The sequence below is a fragment of the Pristis pectinata genome, chromosome 9, assembly GCF_009764475.1.
Source record: "Pristis pectinata isolate sPriPec2 chromosome 9, sPriPec2.1.pri, whole genome shotgun sequence".
Lineage (NCBI taxonomy): Eukaryota > Metazoa > Chordata > Chondrichthyes > Rhinopristiformes > Pristidae > Pristis > Pristis pectinata.
Window position 1 is genome coordinate 6,044,381 of NC_067413.1, and position 19,151 is coordinate 6,063,531.

General features: G+C 40.6%; 1 protein-coding gene across 2 annotated transcripts in view; it reads right to left on the minus strand.

Moving 5' to 3' along the window:
- The window catches only part of trappc8 (trafficking protein particle complex subunit 8), a 118,735-nt gene that overhangs the window by 89,013 nt on the left and 10,571 nt on the right, over positions 1 to 19,151 (minus strand). Inside the window, exon 3 of one of the 2 annotated variants that reach the window (XM_052023044.1) lies at positions 6,190 to 6,273. The exons of the other annotated variant lie outside the window; for it this stretch is intronic. Coding sequence (XP_051879004.1) covers positions 6,190 to 6,273 — 84 coding nt within the window. The remainder of the gene's footprint in view (positions 1 to 6,189; positions 6,274 to 19,151) is intronic. 2 annotated transcript variants of the gene reach the window in all.

The window sequence follows — 19,151 nt, forward strand, 5'->3', positions numbered from 1 at the left end:
ACAAAATAAAAAGTGATTCTGCATATCAAACCGAAGGTAGCAATTTAACAGATTAAAAAGTCAAATTATGTTTATTACAATTTATTATCCTATACCTCCTATTTATTTTTAGCCAGTAAATTAATCAAAGACCTTAAATTCCTCCCACCTCAGAAGAGGGGGTTTTCAAAGATGAAAGCAAAGCCCTGGAGACAATGCAGTTTTATAGCCACAAAGTGCATATTAATCCAACTTTTGCTTTCCAAGTTCATTATCAACTCATCCAAAAAAACATTTCCCCCCAATGGTAAACAGATTATATCAAATTAGGATAGATTAGATTCACCCCGATAGATAAAAATACAACAAATTGTTAATTTCATTTGGTACCTTGAAAAATGCTTATTTTTCAGGAAGGGAAATGGACTGTTTGGAGTGAATAGAAAGTGGAAATGCAGTGCTTTAAGTTATCTATCCAACTGCAGTCAGGATATAACCAGCAAAATTGCCTCCTGAATTGTCCACCCTTGACCTGTTTTTATGCCTGTCGTTTCTTGGTGATATCTGAAAACATGGCATCCACTTTTCCTGTATACTGATGATACCTAGTCTTATCTAACCACTGTCTTTTTGACCCTCCAACTGCCTGTGTGCCACACTCTACCTGTCCAACATCCAGTACAGGTAAGAGATTTCCTCTTGTTAAATATCAGAAAGGCCAGCCATTGACCATCGTCAAGATTCCTAATCAAAAACACCACTTTTCTCCCCAGCAAATCAAAGGCAACCAATGGCCTTTATGTCACACTTATTCCCCGTGATGCATTTTGGACTTCATATGCATGCCATCTCCAACTCTGGCTAAACACTATTTATCAGCTTTTGAAACTCTTCTTTCCTCCAGAATTGATTATTCCAAATATAGACTGGCCTCCCTTGTTCTATCCTCTGCAAGGTGGTCACCCAAAATTCTGCCTTCATTGCCTTAACTCACACCAAGTTCCTTTCTACTTGCATTAGCTTCCAGTTAAGCAACACCTCAATTCTCATCCTGGTTTTCAAGACTCCACTGTCTAACCTGCAATACTTCTCATCTCAGCCAGTCCTTTACCATAACTGTGGTCCTCAAATTCTGGTCTCTTGAACATCTCCAGATTTAATCACTAAGACAATCCTGCTTACAGCTGCCAAGGCCAATAAGCTCTCAAAGTTCCTCTCTAAACCTTTGTTGTTCGTTAGGTCTCCCTCATATGTTAAGACACCCCTCAAAACAATTCTTTGACCAAGCTTTCAGACATCTTCCAGTATCACCCTGTGCATCTGAGTGTCGGTTTTTGTTTGTTATCCGCCTCCAAGATACACTGGTACTTGTATGGACATTCATACATTGTATAATTCAGATCAATACAGAAAAACAATATTGAAATGAACAAGTTCTCAAATTTTAACATTCTACTGAAACAAGCCAAACTGAAACTGTTTAATGCAAAGGTCTTTGTATAGAGACTTCCTCTATGTGCATCGGTAGCTTCAAAGATACATCTTCCACATTGAACCACATCTGCAGTTATTGTGGCTTTAGCACAGTAAAGTGTTCCAAGGTTGTTCCAGGAGTGCTATTAAAACCCCTTTAACTTTTAATGGGTCACTGAAGTATTCTCAGGCACTGCAGAAACTAAATATGAAAAAATGTCTGCTTCTTTCAATATAATTATTTTCTATTTGATGAAACAAAACAATAGATCGCATAGATTTATGGCACTTGTGTTTAGGATGGTTCAAAGCACATTGGGAGATTCTAGTCTCCCCACAAGCAAACTTTATTCATCAATAGTCCACACAGCCCTCAAGACTGTTCTATCATTCAGTAATATCTTGATCAATCCTCTAACTCCACTTTTCTGCCTGATCGCAATATCCCATTGTGTTCAAAAACTTATTGGTCTTAAGTTTTGAATAAACTCAATGACTTGAGCACCCTTAGCCCTCTGTGCCCGAAAATTCCAATAACTTGCAACTTCCCAAGTCACAAAATTTTTCCTCTTCAGTCCTAAATACCAACTACCCATTCTCAAGCAATTTCTGGACCCCTCAGCCAGTGGACACCAAAACTGCACATTGCCCTTTAGAGTGTTATCTCCATGCCCTATGCTATCTCAGCAGGACTTACTTTTGAGTTCCAATCCATCTCACCTAGTTTGCTATAACTACACATGAAAACTATAATTACATTTATTTGAATGCAGGCTCCTTTTGAAAGTATTGCAGTTATCAGGAAAAATATGGCTATTTAAAGGCAAACTATATGAAAAGTTAAGAATTCAGTAGAATTAAGTCCTCACTGACAATCAACACATGCGCACCTCAGTCACTGCTTTACTCTCTCTACACTCACAACTGTGTGGCTAGGCACAGCTCAAATGCCATCTATAAATTTGCCAATGACACCATTGTTGTTGGCAGAATCTCAGATGGTGATGATGAGGAGGCAGTCAGGAGTGAGATAAATTGGTTGGTTGAGTGGTGTCGTAACAACAACCTCGCACTCAACGTTAGCAAGACCAAGGAATTGATTGTGGACTTCAGGAAGGGGAAAGTTGGGAGAACACACACCAGTCCTCATTAAGGGTTCACTCAGTGGAAAGGGTGAGCAGTTTCAAGTTCCTGTGCGTCAACATCCCAGACTTGATGCAATCACGAATGCGGCACGCCAGTGGCTCTACTTTGTTAGGAGTGAGAGCAGATTTGGTATGTCACCAAAGACTCTTGCAAATTTCTACAGATGTACAGTGGAGAGCATTATGACTGGTTGCATCACCGCCTGGTACGGAGGCTCCAATGCGAAGGATCGCAAGAGGCTGCAGAGGGTTGTAGACTCAGCCAGCTACATCACGGGCACAACCTTTCCCACCATTGAAGACATCTTCAAGAAGCAGTGCCTCAAGGCAGCGCCATCCATCATTAAGGACCCTCACCACCTGGGACATGCCCTCTTCACGTTACTACCATCGGGGAGGTGGTACAGGAGCCTGAAGACCCACACTCAATGTTTCAGGATCAGCTTCTCCTCCGCCATCAGATTTCTGAATGGCCCATGAACACCAGCTCATTATTCCTCTTTTGCACTATTTATTCACTTTTGTAACTTATAGTAACGTTTGTCTTTGTCTTGCACTGTACTGCTGTAACAAAAAATTTCATGACATATGTCAGCAATAATAAACCTGATGCTGAATTGACAATATAGAAATAAGCTGTTCAAGACAGATGGACAACATCAACACATCATCCACACAAGCCTCCTCCTGCCCCCTTCACTTCAAATATCTTCCCTCTCTCCCTAATTCACTTCTTTAGGCATCACTTAAATGTATCATTGCTGTTTCCTTAACTGTACCACGTAGTAGCACATTCACACTTTTTTCTAGACATAGAAATCTCTTGAATTCCCCAACCTATTAGTATCTTTAAACTAAAACTTGATTGGAAAGCCAATCAACTATTCACAACCAATAAATTAGTACAATTCAATATCAACTTTTGAAGATGAACAGAAAAGTGAAACCAAGTTATTTTTAGTTCAATTCCACCTCTTAAATTAGCTGTACTTGCACAATGAGAACATCAGCCAGAACAGAACAATAAGATAACAATTACTGAACTGATTGCAAACACAAGCAGCACAGTTTGTTCTGGAGCCAAGCTGTCAAAATCCAAGAATAACTATTGAGTTGAAGGTGAAAAACACAATCGTATCACTATAATTGAACAAATCAAGGACATAGTGCAGACATACATCGAGGAGACAAATTCTGAAGTACTCCTCAACTTGGTGTTTCCAACAGAAGGTATGCCCAACTAAATCTATAAAATGGATAGCTCCAGACTTCTTAACATTAGCCTGCAATGCAGATGGAGAACATTTTCTGGTTAGACTTTTGAGTGACAAGGCATGAAAACACAAGGAAGGAAACCTGGTTCAAAAGCTTTACAGTCAAGCATCCATTTTTTGGGTAGGTTCACCAAGCACGGAAAGAAAACACATGTGAAACTATGAAAATGTTAAATGATCAAATACCCATTTTTTGCGCACAGGATTTGCAATGAACCATGACACCACATTCCAAATAACAGCAAACTGAAAGCAAAGGAAAAATTTAAATGTTACCAGCCCTAGTCTTTTTGAATTGGCAGGTTCTGATGATCATGCTACATCAGTAAATGGAGGCGGAAAGTAATAGAGGGTCAATTCCTCGAATTCTCACAATTCTGTGGAAGTTAGGCAGTGAAGATGACCAAATTCCAATATTTATAAAATAGGGCAAGGTTGCAAAAAAAAAAGCAGCACTGGAATGCTGTCATCGGTAGAAATTAAAATTTCCACGAAGATTAATACAATTCAAGTGATTCTCTGCATAATCTGACTCTTCCATGTGCATTTTAACATTATTAGCACTAGCTCTCCTATGCAAGGACTTGCAGCACTTCCCCACTCCATCTGCACAAAGAAATAAATTAAGATGCCTGCAACGATCCTGGAGATAGTGAAAATAAGGACCTCTCTACAAATGGGAAACATCCCAAATCTTTGATTTAGCCCTGTTAATTTCTATACAAAGACAGATTAAACATAATATGCATTCAAAAGGTACAGGACTTTAAGATTCTGTGCAGTGTCAAAAGCTAAATGAAATTCAAAGCTCAAAATAGTCCACTGTAAATCTAAAAGCACATAATAAACATTGAAAAATAATCAATGTAGTTAAAAGACATTTGGTCTATTGCACACACGAAGCAGCAAACACCTTCAACGTAAGAGCAATCTTGAAAGCTGCAATTCCTATGAAATAATTAGGGCTACAAATATTTTGACACAAAACAGAATCTAATCTGACACTCCAGTATCTTAAGTGAGTGCAGCATTGTCGAAGGAGTTGTCTTTCAGATGAGACATTAAACCAAAGGTCTCAATGGCCCTCTTTGGGGAATATAGACAATTGCACAGTTCTTTCTAAAGGACACGAAGATAAATACGGTTTGGTATCCAAGAAACATTTACCCTTCAAGCAACATCACGAGAACAGATTATGAAGTCATTAACAGATCCCAGTCTGTGACAGCTTGGTTTGAGCAAATTGTTCTGCTGCATCACCCACGTTAGAAGTGACAAATGCTTGTTGACACAAACTACAAAGATAAGGATCCACCTATCACCTCTCAGCTTCCCTTTCATCCTCCCTCCCCCACCCACCTTGACTCACCTATCACCTGCCAGCTTGTGCTCCTCCCCCTCCCTTTTTATTCTGGCTTCTGCCCTCTTCTTTCCCAATCCTGATAAAGGATCTCGACCCAAAATGTCAGCTGCTGCCCGACCTGAGTTCCTCCAGCATTTTGTGTGTGTTGCTCCAGAGTCCAACATCTGCAGAATCTCCTGCATCTCCAAAAGAAATCCAAGGTGACTCACAGTAATGCCAAACACAGTCTGTCACCAAGCCCAATGATGCGATATTAGGATTGGTGGCCAAAAGCCTCATCAAGATGAGATTCACAGGATGGTCTTCGAAAAGATACAGGAACACAAGCAAAGAGGGGGGAGAATGGAGGGTCAAATTGAGAGAGGAGGTCCAAGCAGGAGAGAGAAAATGGACCCAGGAGAAGGGCAGGGAAAGAATTAAAGGGGCTAAATGCTAACAGTACAAGAGGAGGGTGGGTTAACGATGGACGAGAAACAGAAAAGAGGATTAGGTGCAGGATTGAAGGAGAGAAAGGTAGAGACAGGTTGAGAGGAATCTATATAGAACCCTGCAAGAATCAAATCGAGGAAATGGAGAGTTAAATCTTCAAATACTACAAGCTACTGAACCAGGTACAAACTAATGAATCCACTTGCTTTTCAGTCAAATAAATTATATTTGCATAGAGTTGGTCTCATTCTCCATCCACTCTTAACTACTCTGATCTTTGCAATACCATGCAAACACAACAAAGAAAACAAGAGGGCACTGGGCCTTTGAATTCTCTTTAGCCATTCAATATCATGTCTGATTCAGCAAGTTGCCTGCTTTATCAAGACCAACAAAAACATCAGCGGTCATCATGAAGATGGAGAGTTTCAGACAGCCAGAATCTAGTAAGGTAGTTTTAATGAAAGGAAATGCAAAGGGGAGAAATCAAGCGACTGCAAAGCCCACACCAACTTAAAAAAAATACCTGCATGGAACTTGGACGAACTCAGCTGCGTCAAAGTGTCTTTCCAATTATTGTACCATGGAACACTAGCTCTTACTGAGCGATCTGATGGAAAACAGAACATGGTATTAATGACCCAGTGAGTTAAGAACTCATTTAATGTATAGAACCAATACCAGAAGTACCCAAAATCAGGCTAAAACAACTTAGTGCTTCTAACAAAAATATGCTTCTAAAACAAAACAAAATTTCAACTTCCAAGTACATTTATTAAAATATAGTGCCCAAATCTTAGAAGATACCAACCCAACAATCTGCAGAGGTGCCCAGCTCAAACCTACTACCAATACTACCAAATACAAAAGCGCTGCTTCAGCTATTAAACAGTGTCTATTTTGGTGTGTTCAAAGAGCAATTGACATTAAAAGCAAAAATCACAACACTAAATTTAAAGTCTGTTTTTTAAATGATAATCTGATGTGAAAGAAAAGGCTAAGAAGAAACCTTTTAGGAATTAACAATATTTCACAGTGCACATTTGTGCAGGCAGACTTGATTGAACATCCTCTAGTGGTAAAGGTAATCTTTCAGTAATTTCCAACTGAAAAATCTTCAAAAATGCATTTGAACAATTTAACATAAATACTTCAGGTTTCCATGCTATAAGTTTCCCCCCCACACACATCTATTAGAGTACCATGCTGTGAAGAGTTCCCACTATAAAATACATTAATCATAGAACCACAGAACACTACAGCACAGAAAACAGGCCATTTGGACCTTCTAGTCTGTGCCGAAACTTTATTCCGGTAGTCCCATTGACCTGCACTCGGTCCATAACCCTCCAGACCTCTCCCCTCCATATATCTATCCAATTTATTTTTTAAAACTTAAGAGTGAACCCGCATTTACGACGTCAGATGGCAGCTCGTTCCTAATCAGGGATTAATCTGACAACATTTCATCAGCCATCACAAGGGGTAAATCATGCTTATACCAGCACATAAACACTACTGAAGTCTCTACTGGCTAAGTCATATAAAAGATCAATCTATCAACCTTGAATTAAGCCACAGACACTTCACCAAATTCAAAAATGGTGATTTCAAATGACCAAATGAATTAGAGATGGCAATAGGAAAATTTACAGACATTATTAGCCATTCCCAACATGGAGACAACAGTGGCACAGCAGGTAATGTTACTGCCACATAGCTCCCACAAAACCAGGTTCAATCCTACTCTTAGGTCTGCCTGTGTGGAGTTTGCACGCCCTCCTTGTGTTCATACATTTTTATCCTAGATGCTCTGGTTTCTTCCCACAATCCAAAGACATGCTGATAGGTTGATAGGCTACTACAATTTAGTCCTAGAGGAGATGAGTGGCAGGAGAAAGTGAGCAGGGACATGCTGACTAGCACGAGGGAATCGGATACAGGGGAATAAGCAAGGAAATAGGTCAGATGGGATTGTTCTACCAAAATAAGCTCAATAGGTCATATGACCTCCTCCTATGTCATAACAAAGCATGAAAAAAATGAGAAACATGAACAACACGGCTGCCACAGTGCAAATGCAGAACATGAGGGACCAGATAGGTGAGAGAATTCTGAGAGTAGAAGACTGCAGGTAAAGGAAATCTGAAATAAAAACAGAAAATGCAGGAGATACTGAGCTGGTCAGGTTATTGGAGAGAAAAAGAGTTAATGTTTCAGGCCAGTGACCTTAGGAGTGGAAAAGTGAAAGACCAATGTACGCTTAATTTGTAGAAAGGAGGTGGAGAAAACAAAGGGAAAGACTTAGCCTATCCAATCTCTCCTGATAACTGGAGCCCTCCAGTCCAGTTTTCAATTTCTAAATTTCCAATTCTGCTGAAAGGGCACAAACCTCAAACATTAACTGTTTCTCTCTCATTGATGCTGCCTGACTTGCATCTCCAGGAACTTGTGTTTTTACTTTAGACAACATTTATTGTTGCAATAAACGAACTGCTGGAAGAACTCAGCAGGTCAAGCAGCATCTTGTGAAAGCAGAAGGATGGTTGACTTTTGAGGTCAAGACCCTGCATCAGGACCGAGAGTGTAAAGGGAAGATGGCCAGTATAAAGAGGTGAGGTGGAGAGGTGAGGCAGGGGCTGGCAAGCAACAGGTGGATCCAGGTCAGGAGGGGTTGGTGGGTAGATGGTGCCAGGTGGGGCAGGGAGAGGTGGGGTTAGCGACAGAGGCAGGGAGGTGATAGCAGAAACAGGGCTGCAGATTATGGGATCTGATAAGAAAGGAAGGTGGCAAGTGGAACCAAGGGAGGGAGGCATACTAAGTAAATGAGGAACACTGGAGGAGGAAATGAGGGACCAAGTGGATTGAGTGTGTGGGTGATAGGCAGATAGATGGAAGGGCTGTTTAGGTCCCTGGATGGTGGCGGTGGCGAGGGAGGAGAGGTAGGGACAGGTGTTCTACCAGGTGAAATTGCCTGGGGACAGGCAGGGATGAACTAACCAAGGAGTCACAGAGAGAGTGGTCCCTGCAGATATCAGAAAGGGATGGGGAGAAGGTGGTGTGATTGCAATGTAGCTGGTGGAAATGTTGTGGTTTTTAAGGATTCTCCCAACTTCAGGAAGCTGTACCAGAAACCTGGTATGAAAACAAAAATCCTGCAAAATAGAATTCCCTTTCTAAGGAAGACTTAGGACTAGACTATAAAATATCCATCTGTTATGTATATATCTGTAGGTCAGACCGCATTTCACATTCCTCAAGTGAGGACTGTATGGATACTTTATCTCTCCACTAAGCAGCCTATCATAATTGAGTTAATTATTAAACCTTCCAATAGAGACCAATGTACAATAAACAAATTGTCCATGAAGTTCCAAATCACAGGAGCTAATAAGACACAGGCCTAAGAAGTTAAGTTTCTCTTTCACCACTGATGCCATCTAACCTCAATGTTACAGATGTATTTAAATACACTAAAGCCATCAATCAAACCTAAAGTACACATGACAGCTGCTGATCACGCAAACCTTTCCAAAGATTCCCAATTTCAGCCATATTAGACATCTTTTAGATCAAGGAGTCCGTCCAGTAATTAACCATAAATTCAATGATTGTTTTTGACTGACTTAATCCACGCCCATTTTTGTTTAGCTTTATTATCAAGCAATATGGGAGAAGTCAAAAAATGGAGTTGAGGCATATTAGGAAGGATAAAGATGGAAAACAAACTATTCCCCAGATTGACGTCAGGATGAATGACCTGTTAGGTGGAGAGACCTCCCCAGGGATCTCCTCCCCAGCTCTCCACAGGAAATCTCCAGCAACATCCACTTCATTTCTCACTGCACCTATCCAAGTAACGGAAGCACGTGCAGCAGCTGCCCTTTTACTTCTTCCCATCCAATGACAACCAGGTGAAGCAGCAATTCACTTGTATTTTTTCCAATTTAATGTACATTTGCTGCTCAAATTGTGATTTCTATATTGAAGAAACAAAATGTAGATTTGGTGACCAATTTACTGAACACCTCTGTTCAGTCCAGGGGGGAGACTTTGAGCTTCTGCTCACTTATCACTTTAATTCCCCATCCCACTTGCATTCTTTGGCCACAGTGTTCCAACGATGTCCAATATTAACTTAAGGAACAGCATCTCAACCTGAATCAGCACATTACAATCCTCAAGACTCTCAGAATTCAATTTCAAATAACCAGCTTTACTAGTTTTTCTCAAGACTAATCAGTTCTAATGAAAGCCCATCAAGCTGCAACATTAGCTTTTTCCTTACTCCACAATTGCTACCTGACCCGAGTACTTCCAGCAACTGCAGTGCTTTGCATCTCAATTTAAACATTTTGTTTTCTCTCTACCCTGTTCTCATCCATCCTCTATTCACAACTCCAGACAAATCCGCTGCAACTAACACGCCTTCATTGTCCTATCTCAGCCAACACCATCACCTAGTGTATTACGCAGACTCTTGGTCTCCACTTCATCACAGTCATTCCCTTTGTTTTCTCCCCGCTTCCACCTTCTTTACAATTTAAAACAAGTCTAAGGTGAAATTAGTACAAGGGTTCAAAACCATAAATGATTTGGATAGACTGAATGGGGAAGAAATATTCCAGTGGCAGAACCATTGGTCACCAAAGATCAGAGCAGCCAAATGAGTACGACTCTAAGCATTTTTTTTATTTTAAACATCCCTACTACAATGACCTGCAATGCACTGCTCAAAGGCTTGCAGGAGTTAGTAACTTTCAGTAGGGAACTGGATAAGTATTTGAAAGCCAAGATTTAGTGGGCTCAAGGAAAGAGCAAGGAAGTGGGACAAGGATATCTGGCATACAATCTCAATAAACTCAATGCCCTTGTTCTGGATTGCTCACACTTTATTTGGAGGTCTCTCAGGTGAATACACGAGCGATCCAGATCAAGTAACGCACAAGTTCTCCAGCACCATGGCAATAATTGCCTTTTAAAGAGAATACACAAGTGGGTACAAAACCATAGACCTCAAATGGTATACAGTTATGGAGCTACTGCATGAGATCAATGAAGATTAGACTGTTACAGCACAAGACATGACATTGGGACATTATGCTGCAGTTGTAAAAGACGTTGGTGGGACTGCATGCAGAGTATCGTGTACAGTCTTGGTTACCCTGTTATAGGATAGACATTAAATCTTCATCGCACTCTTTCCAGTTTATGAGAATGTTGCTAGGATTCAAGAGCCTCAGTTACAGGGAGGGGTTGGGCAGGCTAGGACTTTACTATTTAGAGTATAGGAGATTGAGGGTTGATCTTATAGAGGTGTACAAAATCACGAGGGGCATGGATAGGGTAAATGCACAGTTAATTTTCCCCCCAAGCAAAAGGGGATCAAAAACTAGAGGAAATTGATTTAAGGTGAGAAGTGAAAGATTTAAAAGGGGACTGAGGGGCAGAGGGTGGTCCTCTGAAGTAATAAGCTGCCAGAGGAAGTGGTTGAGGCAGGTCCAATAACATTTAAAAGACATTTGTACAGGTTTAGAGGGATGACCAAACACAGGCAAATGGGACTAGCTTAGATGAGCATCTTGGTCAGCATGGATGAGTTGGGCCAAAGGGCCTGTTTCCGTGGTCTATGACTCCAAGACTATGACTCTTTTCATACAAAGTGGAAGTGCTCAAATGCTCAAGGATTTGAAGTTTGAGATTTTCTCCCAAGGCTAACCTGTCTAATGCTTCTAACAGCTGGACTTGACTTGTCAATATGCAAAGTCATTTTCCTTAGAATTATGAAAAGGATGAGCATATGCATCAGAACATAAACGACGAAGATTCTTAGTACAAGACAAGATTTCTTTATAAGTCACATGTACATCAAAACACACAGTGAAATGTATTTTTGCATCGAGTGTTCTGGGGGCAGCCCGCAAGTGTCGCCACGCTTCCAGCGCCGACATAGCATGCCCACAACTTCCTAGCCCGTACATCTTTGGATTGTGGGAGGAAACCAGAGCGCCCGGAGGAAACCCACGCAGACACGGGGAGAACGTACAAACTCCTTACAGACAGCGGCCGGAATTGAACCCGGGTCGCTGGCGCTGTAATAGCGTTATGCTAACCGCTACACTACTGTGCCTGACCAAAACAACTTGCATTTATTATGCTAACGCTACATTATGCATTTACTTTCATGCTTCTGCCACTTGCTCATCCCCTCCACCAATGAAAGCCCCTCCACATTCTTCACCTCCATGCCTGAACTCTGACAAAACACTAACCTTGCACAACACTACTTCTCATTGCTGAACTTCCTGTGCCCAACATATAAAATTGAAACTCTCATCCCCTTCAGCTCTGGCTAGTATATTACTTCCACTCTCCACACTCTGATGCTGAATGCAAAATCCTCAGTTGCCTCACTCCTGAACCAGTAAGCCTGTGCCTCAATCCACGGTTTGGTGAACAATCCATTTCTATTAGTCTCAAACCCTCAAAAGTAGAGAATGACCACATAACAACAATCAAACAGTATGTTTTCCTATATCAAGGGTATATAAAAGACTGGTGCAGTTTTACTGGATCACAACAAACTTGTGTCACAACTCAGTTTAAGTTTTCCCATTTCATCTGAAAACAAAACCACACGAGAATATTACTGATCAAGTTAGTGAAACAGATCTTTGAAGATCTGCCATCGAGTCCATGCAGGGCTTACAGCTTGTCATTGTCCATGACACGTACCCAGAAGGTTACTGGAACTCCTTGATCCAAGAGCTGTCTAACATGGCTGGGGTTGGGAATCTGTGGAAAGGTTTGCCTGGGCCAGCAGTGGTCAGATACAAAAAAAAATGAAAATAAAAAGAATAGTGGATGCTGGAAAAATTGCAGAAACCATTCAGCATGCAGGCAGTGTTTGGGCGAAGAGAAACAGTTGATATTTCAGGCAGAAGACCCTTTGTCAGAACTGAGAAAGAAAGAAAAAGTTAGTTTTACGTTGCAGAGAGGGTGAGGGAGGGATAATTAAGCACGTCTGCTAGTGCTGGGACAACTAAAATGGAGTACGATGAAGAGGACAAGATATCTGCAGAAATCTTGATCTGGAAGGGTTTATTGATTGACTTTAAACAAGACTGGGAATTTTAAAACTGAGATGAAAGTGAGTAGATGGGAACACGGAATCCTGATGAAGCTGGCAGAAATTGCAAATGATAACCTGTTGAATGGAAGGCAAGGTCCAGGGGGACCTTTATTTTTTGTTCTGTCCAGCAGTAGAGGTTCAGGAAACAGAAGAGATGCAGAAAAGGGCTCTGTTAACCATGTTAGAGGGGAGACTCGGATTCACAAAGGGAGGAAGACATCTCAAGAGGCACCCATGTGGAAAGTCTGGTCATCAGAGCAAACACAGCAGAAACACAGGAATTGAGAGAATGGAATGAACATAGAACATTACAGCACAGTACAGGCCCTTTGGCCCACAATGTTGTGCCAACATTTTATCCTGCTCTAATATCTAACCCTTCCCTCCCACATCGCACCCCCCCCCATTTCGCTATCATTCATGTGGCTAAGAGTCTCTTAAATGTCCCTAATGTACCTGCCCCCACAACGCCTGCAGGTAGTGCATTCCACGCACCCACTACTCTGTAAAAAAAAAACTTACTCCTGACATCCCCCTCATACCTTCCTCCAATCACCTTAAAATTATGTCCCCTCGTGTTAGCCATTGTCTCCCTGGGAAAAAGTCTCTGACTGTCCACTCGATCTATGCCTCTTATCATCTTGTACACCTCTATCAAGTCACCTCTCATCCTTCTTCTCTCCAAAGAGAAAAGCCCTAAGCTCGCTCAACCTATCCTCATAAGATATGCTTTCTAATCCAGGCAACATCCTGGTAAATCTCCTCTGCACCCTCTAAAGCTTCCACATCCTTCCTGTAATGAGGCGATCAGAACTGAACACAATACTCCAAGTGTGGTCTAATCAGAGTTCTATAGAGTTGCAACATTACCTTGCTGCTCTTGAACTCAAAACCCCAACTAATGAAGGCCAACACTCCATACAGCTTCTTAACAACCCTCTCGACCTGCGCGGCAACAATGAGGGATCTATGGACGTGGACCCCAAGATCCCTCTGTTCCTCCACACTGCTAAGAGTCCTGCCATTAACCTTGTATTCTGCCTTCGAATTCGATCTCCAGAAGTGTATCACTTCACTTTTCCGGGTTGAACTCCATCTGCCACTTCTCAGCCCAGCTCTGCATTCTATCAATATCCTGTTGTAATCTACAGCGACCTTCTATACTATCCATTACACCACCAACCTTTGTATCATCAGCAAACTTACTAACCCACCCTTCCACATCCTCATCCAAGTCATCTATAAAAATCACAAAGAGCAGGGGTCCCAGAACAGATCCCTGCAGAACACTACCAGTCACCAATAAAGTCTAATAAGAGGCAAGGTAGGAGGAAATATAGTCAAACAGGTTGTGGGAGTCTATAAGCTTGTGATGGGTGTCTGTCACTATCCTATCCCTAGGAGGAAGACATCCAGAAAGGAGATGGGAAGAGTCAGAAGCAACAAACAATTCGCTGGAAGAACTCAGCAGGTCAAGAAGGATCTGTTGGAGGAAAGGAGTTGGACAATGTGAAGTTGCCAAATAAATTGATTTGGCTTGTGGCTTTAGTTTCTTTAAAAACAAAAGTTAGAAACAGCCAAGTAAGACTCTACCAGTAGAGAACATCTTCCCTAATGTGTAATGGCTAAAATTGAACATCATTGTTCAGCTGGGGCTCAACAAGTAATGAAAATTACCTTCAGTAAAAACATGCTAGTTTTTGCACCATACTCCTTTCATAATTCAAGACAAAATCCTAGGTGCTTCTTTTAAATCTTTAAAAATTTGTGCAAACATACTTCTAAGTATTTGTTCCTAAATCACCTTTAAAATTTATAATGCCTCATCATTCAATCTGATAAAATGCACTACTTCAGATTTTTTATTTTCATTGCTCAATGAACGATGGCAAGTCTACATCCATGATTTCCAGGCAACTTATTAATTATTGAGAAACAAAGGACTGCAGATGCTGGAATCTAGATAAAAAACATGATGATGCTGGAGGAACTCAGCAGGCCAGGCAGCATCCGTGGAGAAAAGCAGGCAGTTAATGTTTCGGGTCAGGACCCTTCTTCAGGACTGAAGATAGTCAAAGGGGAAGCCCAATATATAGGAGGGAAAAGCAGAGCAGTGATAGGTGAACAAAAGAGGGGAGGAGGGGTGGGCACAAGGTGGTGACAGGTAGATGCAGGTAAGAGATAGTCATGAGACCAAACGCAGACTAGCTGACCATTCTGCAGAACATCTGCACTCTGTCCGTAACCGTGATCTGCATCTCCCTGTTGCCAGTCACTTCAACTTCCCCTCCCACTCCATCACAGATATGTCAGTCCTCAGCCTCCTCCACTGCCAGGAGAATTCCAAGCGCAAACTGGAGGAACAGCACCTCACTTTCCATCTTGAAACCTTGCAGCCTAAAGGCATGAACATTGAATTCTCCCACTTTAAGTAATCCCCACCCCCCTTTCCCCACAACCATGCCTCTTCTTCCCTTTTTCTACCCCCCTTTTTTCTCCTTACCTTTGACCCATCCCCCAGTGGATCTGCTCTCCCCTCCTCCCCCACACCTGCCTCTCACTATCTCTTACCTACATCTACCTATCACCACTTTGTGCCCACCCCGCCTCCCCTCTTTTGTCCACCTATCACTGCTCTGCTTTTCCCTCCTATATATTGGGCTTCCCCTTTGACTATCTTCAGTCCTGAAGTAGGGTCCTGACCCAAAACATTGACCACCTGCTTTTCTCCACAGATGCTGTTCCTCCATGAGTGCTTTTTAACTTCTTAATTATTGCTGTATCTGCATGCTACCTTTGAGCTTCATGTGAGAGAAAAATCAGATTCCTCTGTACAGCAACACTTTGTAATCCCTCTCCATTTTAGCAATATTCAGCTTTTTTATTCTTCCTACCAAAGTGCAAAATTTCACATTTGCCCAGTCAAGTTTATCATATGCACAAGTACAGTGAGATACAGGTATAATGAAAAACTTGCTTGTAACAGCATCACAGGCAAATAGATTCAGACAACACAAAACAGATTATACATAAATTCCACAAGACAGTGAAGAAAAAGACTGCGCAAAATAAGACATTAGTGCAAAATCACAATTAGAAACAAGTCCATAGTAGTGCAAGAGGTGATCCAAAGCATTCTGTTGGTGGAGGCAGGATTAGGATTGTGCAGGTTGGTTCAAGAACCTGATGGTTGTAGGAAAGTAACTATTCCTGAACTTGGTTGTACACCATCAAATATTTAACCTATCTACATCTTTTTGCAGAGTCTTGCATCATCCTTACAACTTGCTTTCCCACCACTTTTATGCTACTAAGGGATTGGCAAAAGAGTCAATCGATGAAACAAGGATTACAATTAAAAAAAAACTATCAGCTGGAATGTAATGAGCTGGTAGCAGCAGATTCAACAACATAAATTGGAATGGGATAAATACTGAGGGGAAAACATTTAAGAGTCTTTGAGAAAAATCGCAAAGAAGTGGGATTAATTGAACAGCACAACTAAAGAGCCAGCCAAGGGATGACTAGCTATAAACAGATGCATTGCTTTAGGTATTACATGCAACAAAACTATTCTCGATTCAGTCAGAATTCAAACAATTTAATTTTAGAATTAAATTTGTAATTTATATTTTTAATTCTTCTGTGTGGAAAATTCATTTTTCTGTCCAAAAGACCAAATGAGAACAGGAACAAACATACACAATCTTCTAACTGGTGCCCTTACATAGATGTTTAAGAATGGATAGATTTGTTTACCGTTCTGCTGAAACAAACTGCAAGCATAATTAAACCCACTGAATCAGAAAATTCACCAAGTTTATTTCCACACAGACCAATATTTCCCAATGCGAATGTCAATGGACTCACAGTTTGCTGCATCCAACCACAAAAGCACTCAGCATTGTTGGCTTTGGCCAATCACTGGAGGCAGAAGCACGACAGACTCTTGCAACACAGGTCCCACTCTTTACCATGAGGCAGAATACTTTAAGCCCCACCCACCTTGTGAAATAATTATTTTTCAATTTCACATGACATGGCAAGGCATCGCAAAGGACTAACTGAAGCAATCACACAGCTTGCCTAACTGAATTGTCACTAATCTACTAATGAAAAAGAGTCTTAAATGCCTCAATGTTGTGCAAGCTCATAACATGCTCAGGATATAAAATCAGCTGAGAACATACTGGGACTAAATCCTCTCTGGCAAAGTTCCAACAACTGCACTGTACTGAAAAGTCAATAACACCACCACTTCTCAGAAAAAGCTGTGCATTGTACCCACAACAGTCAAAATGAACACAGGAAAGTCAGATGAGAGTTAGACACAGGCCACACAAATGCAGCAGGATACAAACTCCAAAAAAACTCTAATGTTCTCATTGAAGCCCGTTTTGAAAGGTTAACTGTGTTTTTTCTCTGCAGATGCTTTGTGACCTGTTAAGCATTTTTAGCAATTTTGATTACAGTCATTATACTTCCAACTTACTCCCAAGCAACAGCATCAGACAAAATTCTCATTACTGGGATGAGTTTCAACTTTGCCACTATTAAGAGCGGGAAACACAACAAACATAAAACAATGAAAAATTACCAATTTCCCTACTCAAAAACTCCAGGTAATTAAACACTAATCACCAAGATACCAGCACTACAAAGTTTGAATTTCAATTTATTTACAACTCAAAAATTTTCTTAAAACATGTTGAACCAGATTCTCCAGCTTTCAATAATTCCATGAAAGTACAAGTACTACTGAAAATAATGCATGTCCTTTTCTACTGTTTGCAGTTTTCAGAGCCTGATGTCAGCACCAGCCATCACCAGAAACTGCTATTGTCTAAGACTGCAAGTTTCAGTTACCAACTGGATGGCACAATATTTCCCCTCAAAGTGCAAATTATACTGTTACCATTTAAAACCAAAATAGTGAAAGGGAAATGTGGACAAATGTAGATGTACCATTAGAAAGTTGCCAAATATCACAACTTCAAGACTTTGGGAAGGAAAAGTATTACTTTTATTCATGTTACTTTTATCCACACCTTTCACAATAGGGTCAATGCTTATTGTTCTTTAGACTGCTACTAGTTATAATGTGAAAGTTTCTTCACTGAACTCTGTTTCTGTAATTAGACCAGGAAAATCCACAAATATTCAAAAGATGACAGTTACTTGAATGAGTATAACCACCAACCATATTCCAGATGTGTGTCAATATTATCTAGCCGCAGGTCATACAATTATGTTTGCTCTAAGTAGTTCAGTCTAAAATCAAAATCATACCAAAACCCATCTCAATCATGGTCAATCCAAGCCTCAGGATCTTTGTTTTTTATTCCCAATCCTGACACATACTCAGGTCTTGTCAGGTAGAACATGTGCTTAACAAACCATACACCAATAACAGATGTACAGAACATAACAGAAATACAAGATTGTGACAAGGATATGACATTGATTAGTAAAAACTTATTAATATGCTTCTATCCAGCAATGTCATGGAACAGAATATGCAATTCCAAGTGCAAACAAGTAACTCATTTACATATAAACATTCCTAAACCCTACATGTTGCACAGACATGCAAGATTTTCAAATTGCACATTTTTAAAAAAAAAAATCACTCCACAAATCAACTCAATAGGTTTCAAAGTTTGAATGAGAAGCATTTTAAGATTTTAGATACATTTCAAAGAGGTAATGCTAAAAATTGCTTTGCACTTCAATATTTCTCCAGTGAGCTGCTTTCTAAATATAGAAAAACTACCCAAGCTTAAAATTGTTTGATTCAAAATAACTCAAATAAAAATGCTTCATTACGGACACTGGAAAATACCACAAACTTCTGACTCCTAATTTAATCTCTTAAAAACAAATATGGTCTTGGTCCAGTGTGGCAAGATACTGAATAAGAAAACTCACAGTTGAATATTTCAGCAAGTTTATGCGTTACCTTTAATCCTCCAGCCCAAGTCTGACCATTCTATTACTCAATTACCCTGATAGAGAGAATTATCAAGCAGTTATCTGTGAGTTGGATACACGCTATGTGTTGATCGCAATGAGTTTTTTTAAAACAAAATCTACTAAAAAAAAAGTACAAGGATAAATCAGTCGATCAGTTGCAACCAATCTTTTTTCTACACTTCCAAGTAGTATTCCTCCCACCCACCAGTTTAATTGAAATGTTAGTACTCAAGGTGTTTGGTACTCAGTTTTGTAACTAGATGTGCTGTCTATTCACACCTATATAGAACCAGGCTGCAACTCCCCAAGCTCACGGCAGTGACTTTCAACTCACTGCCGTGGCAAAATGGGAGACTTAAAAGGACTGGGCAATGCTAAACTCA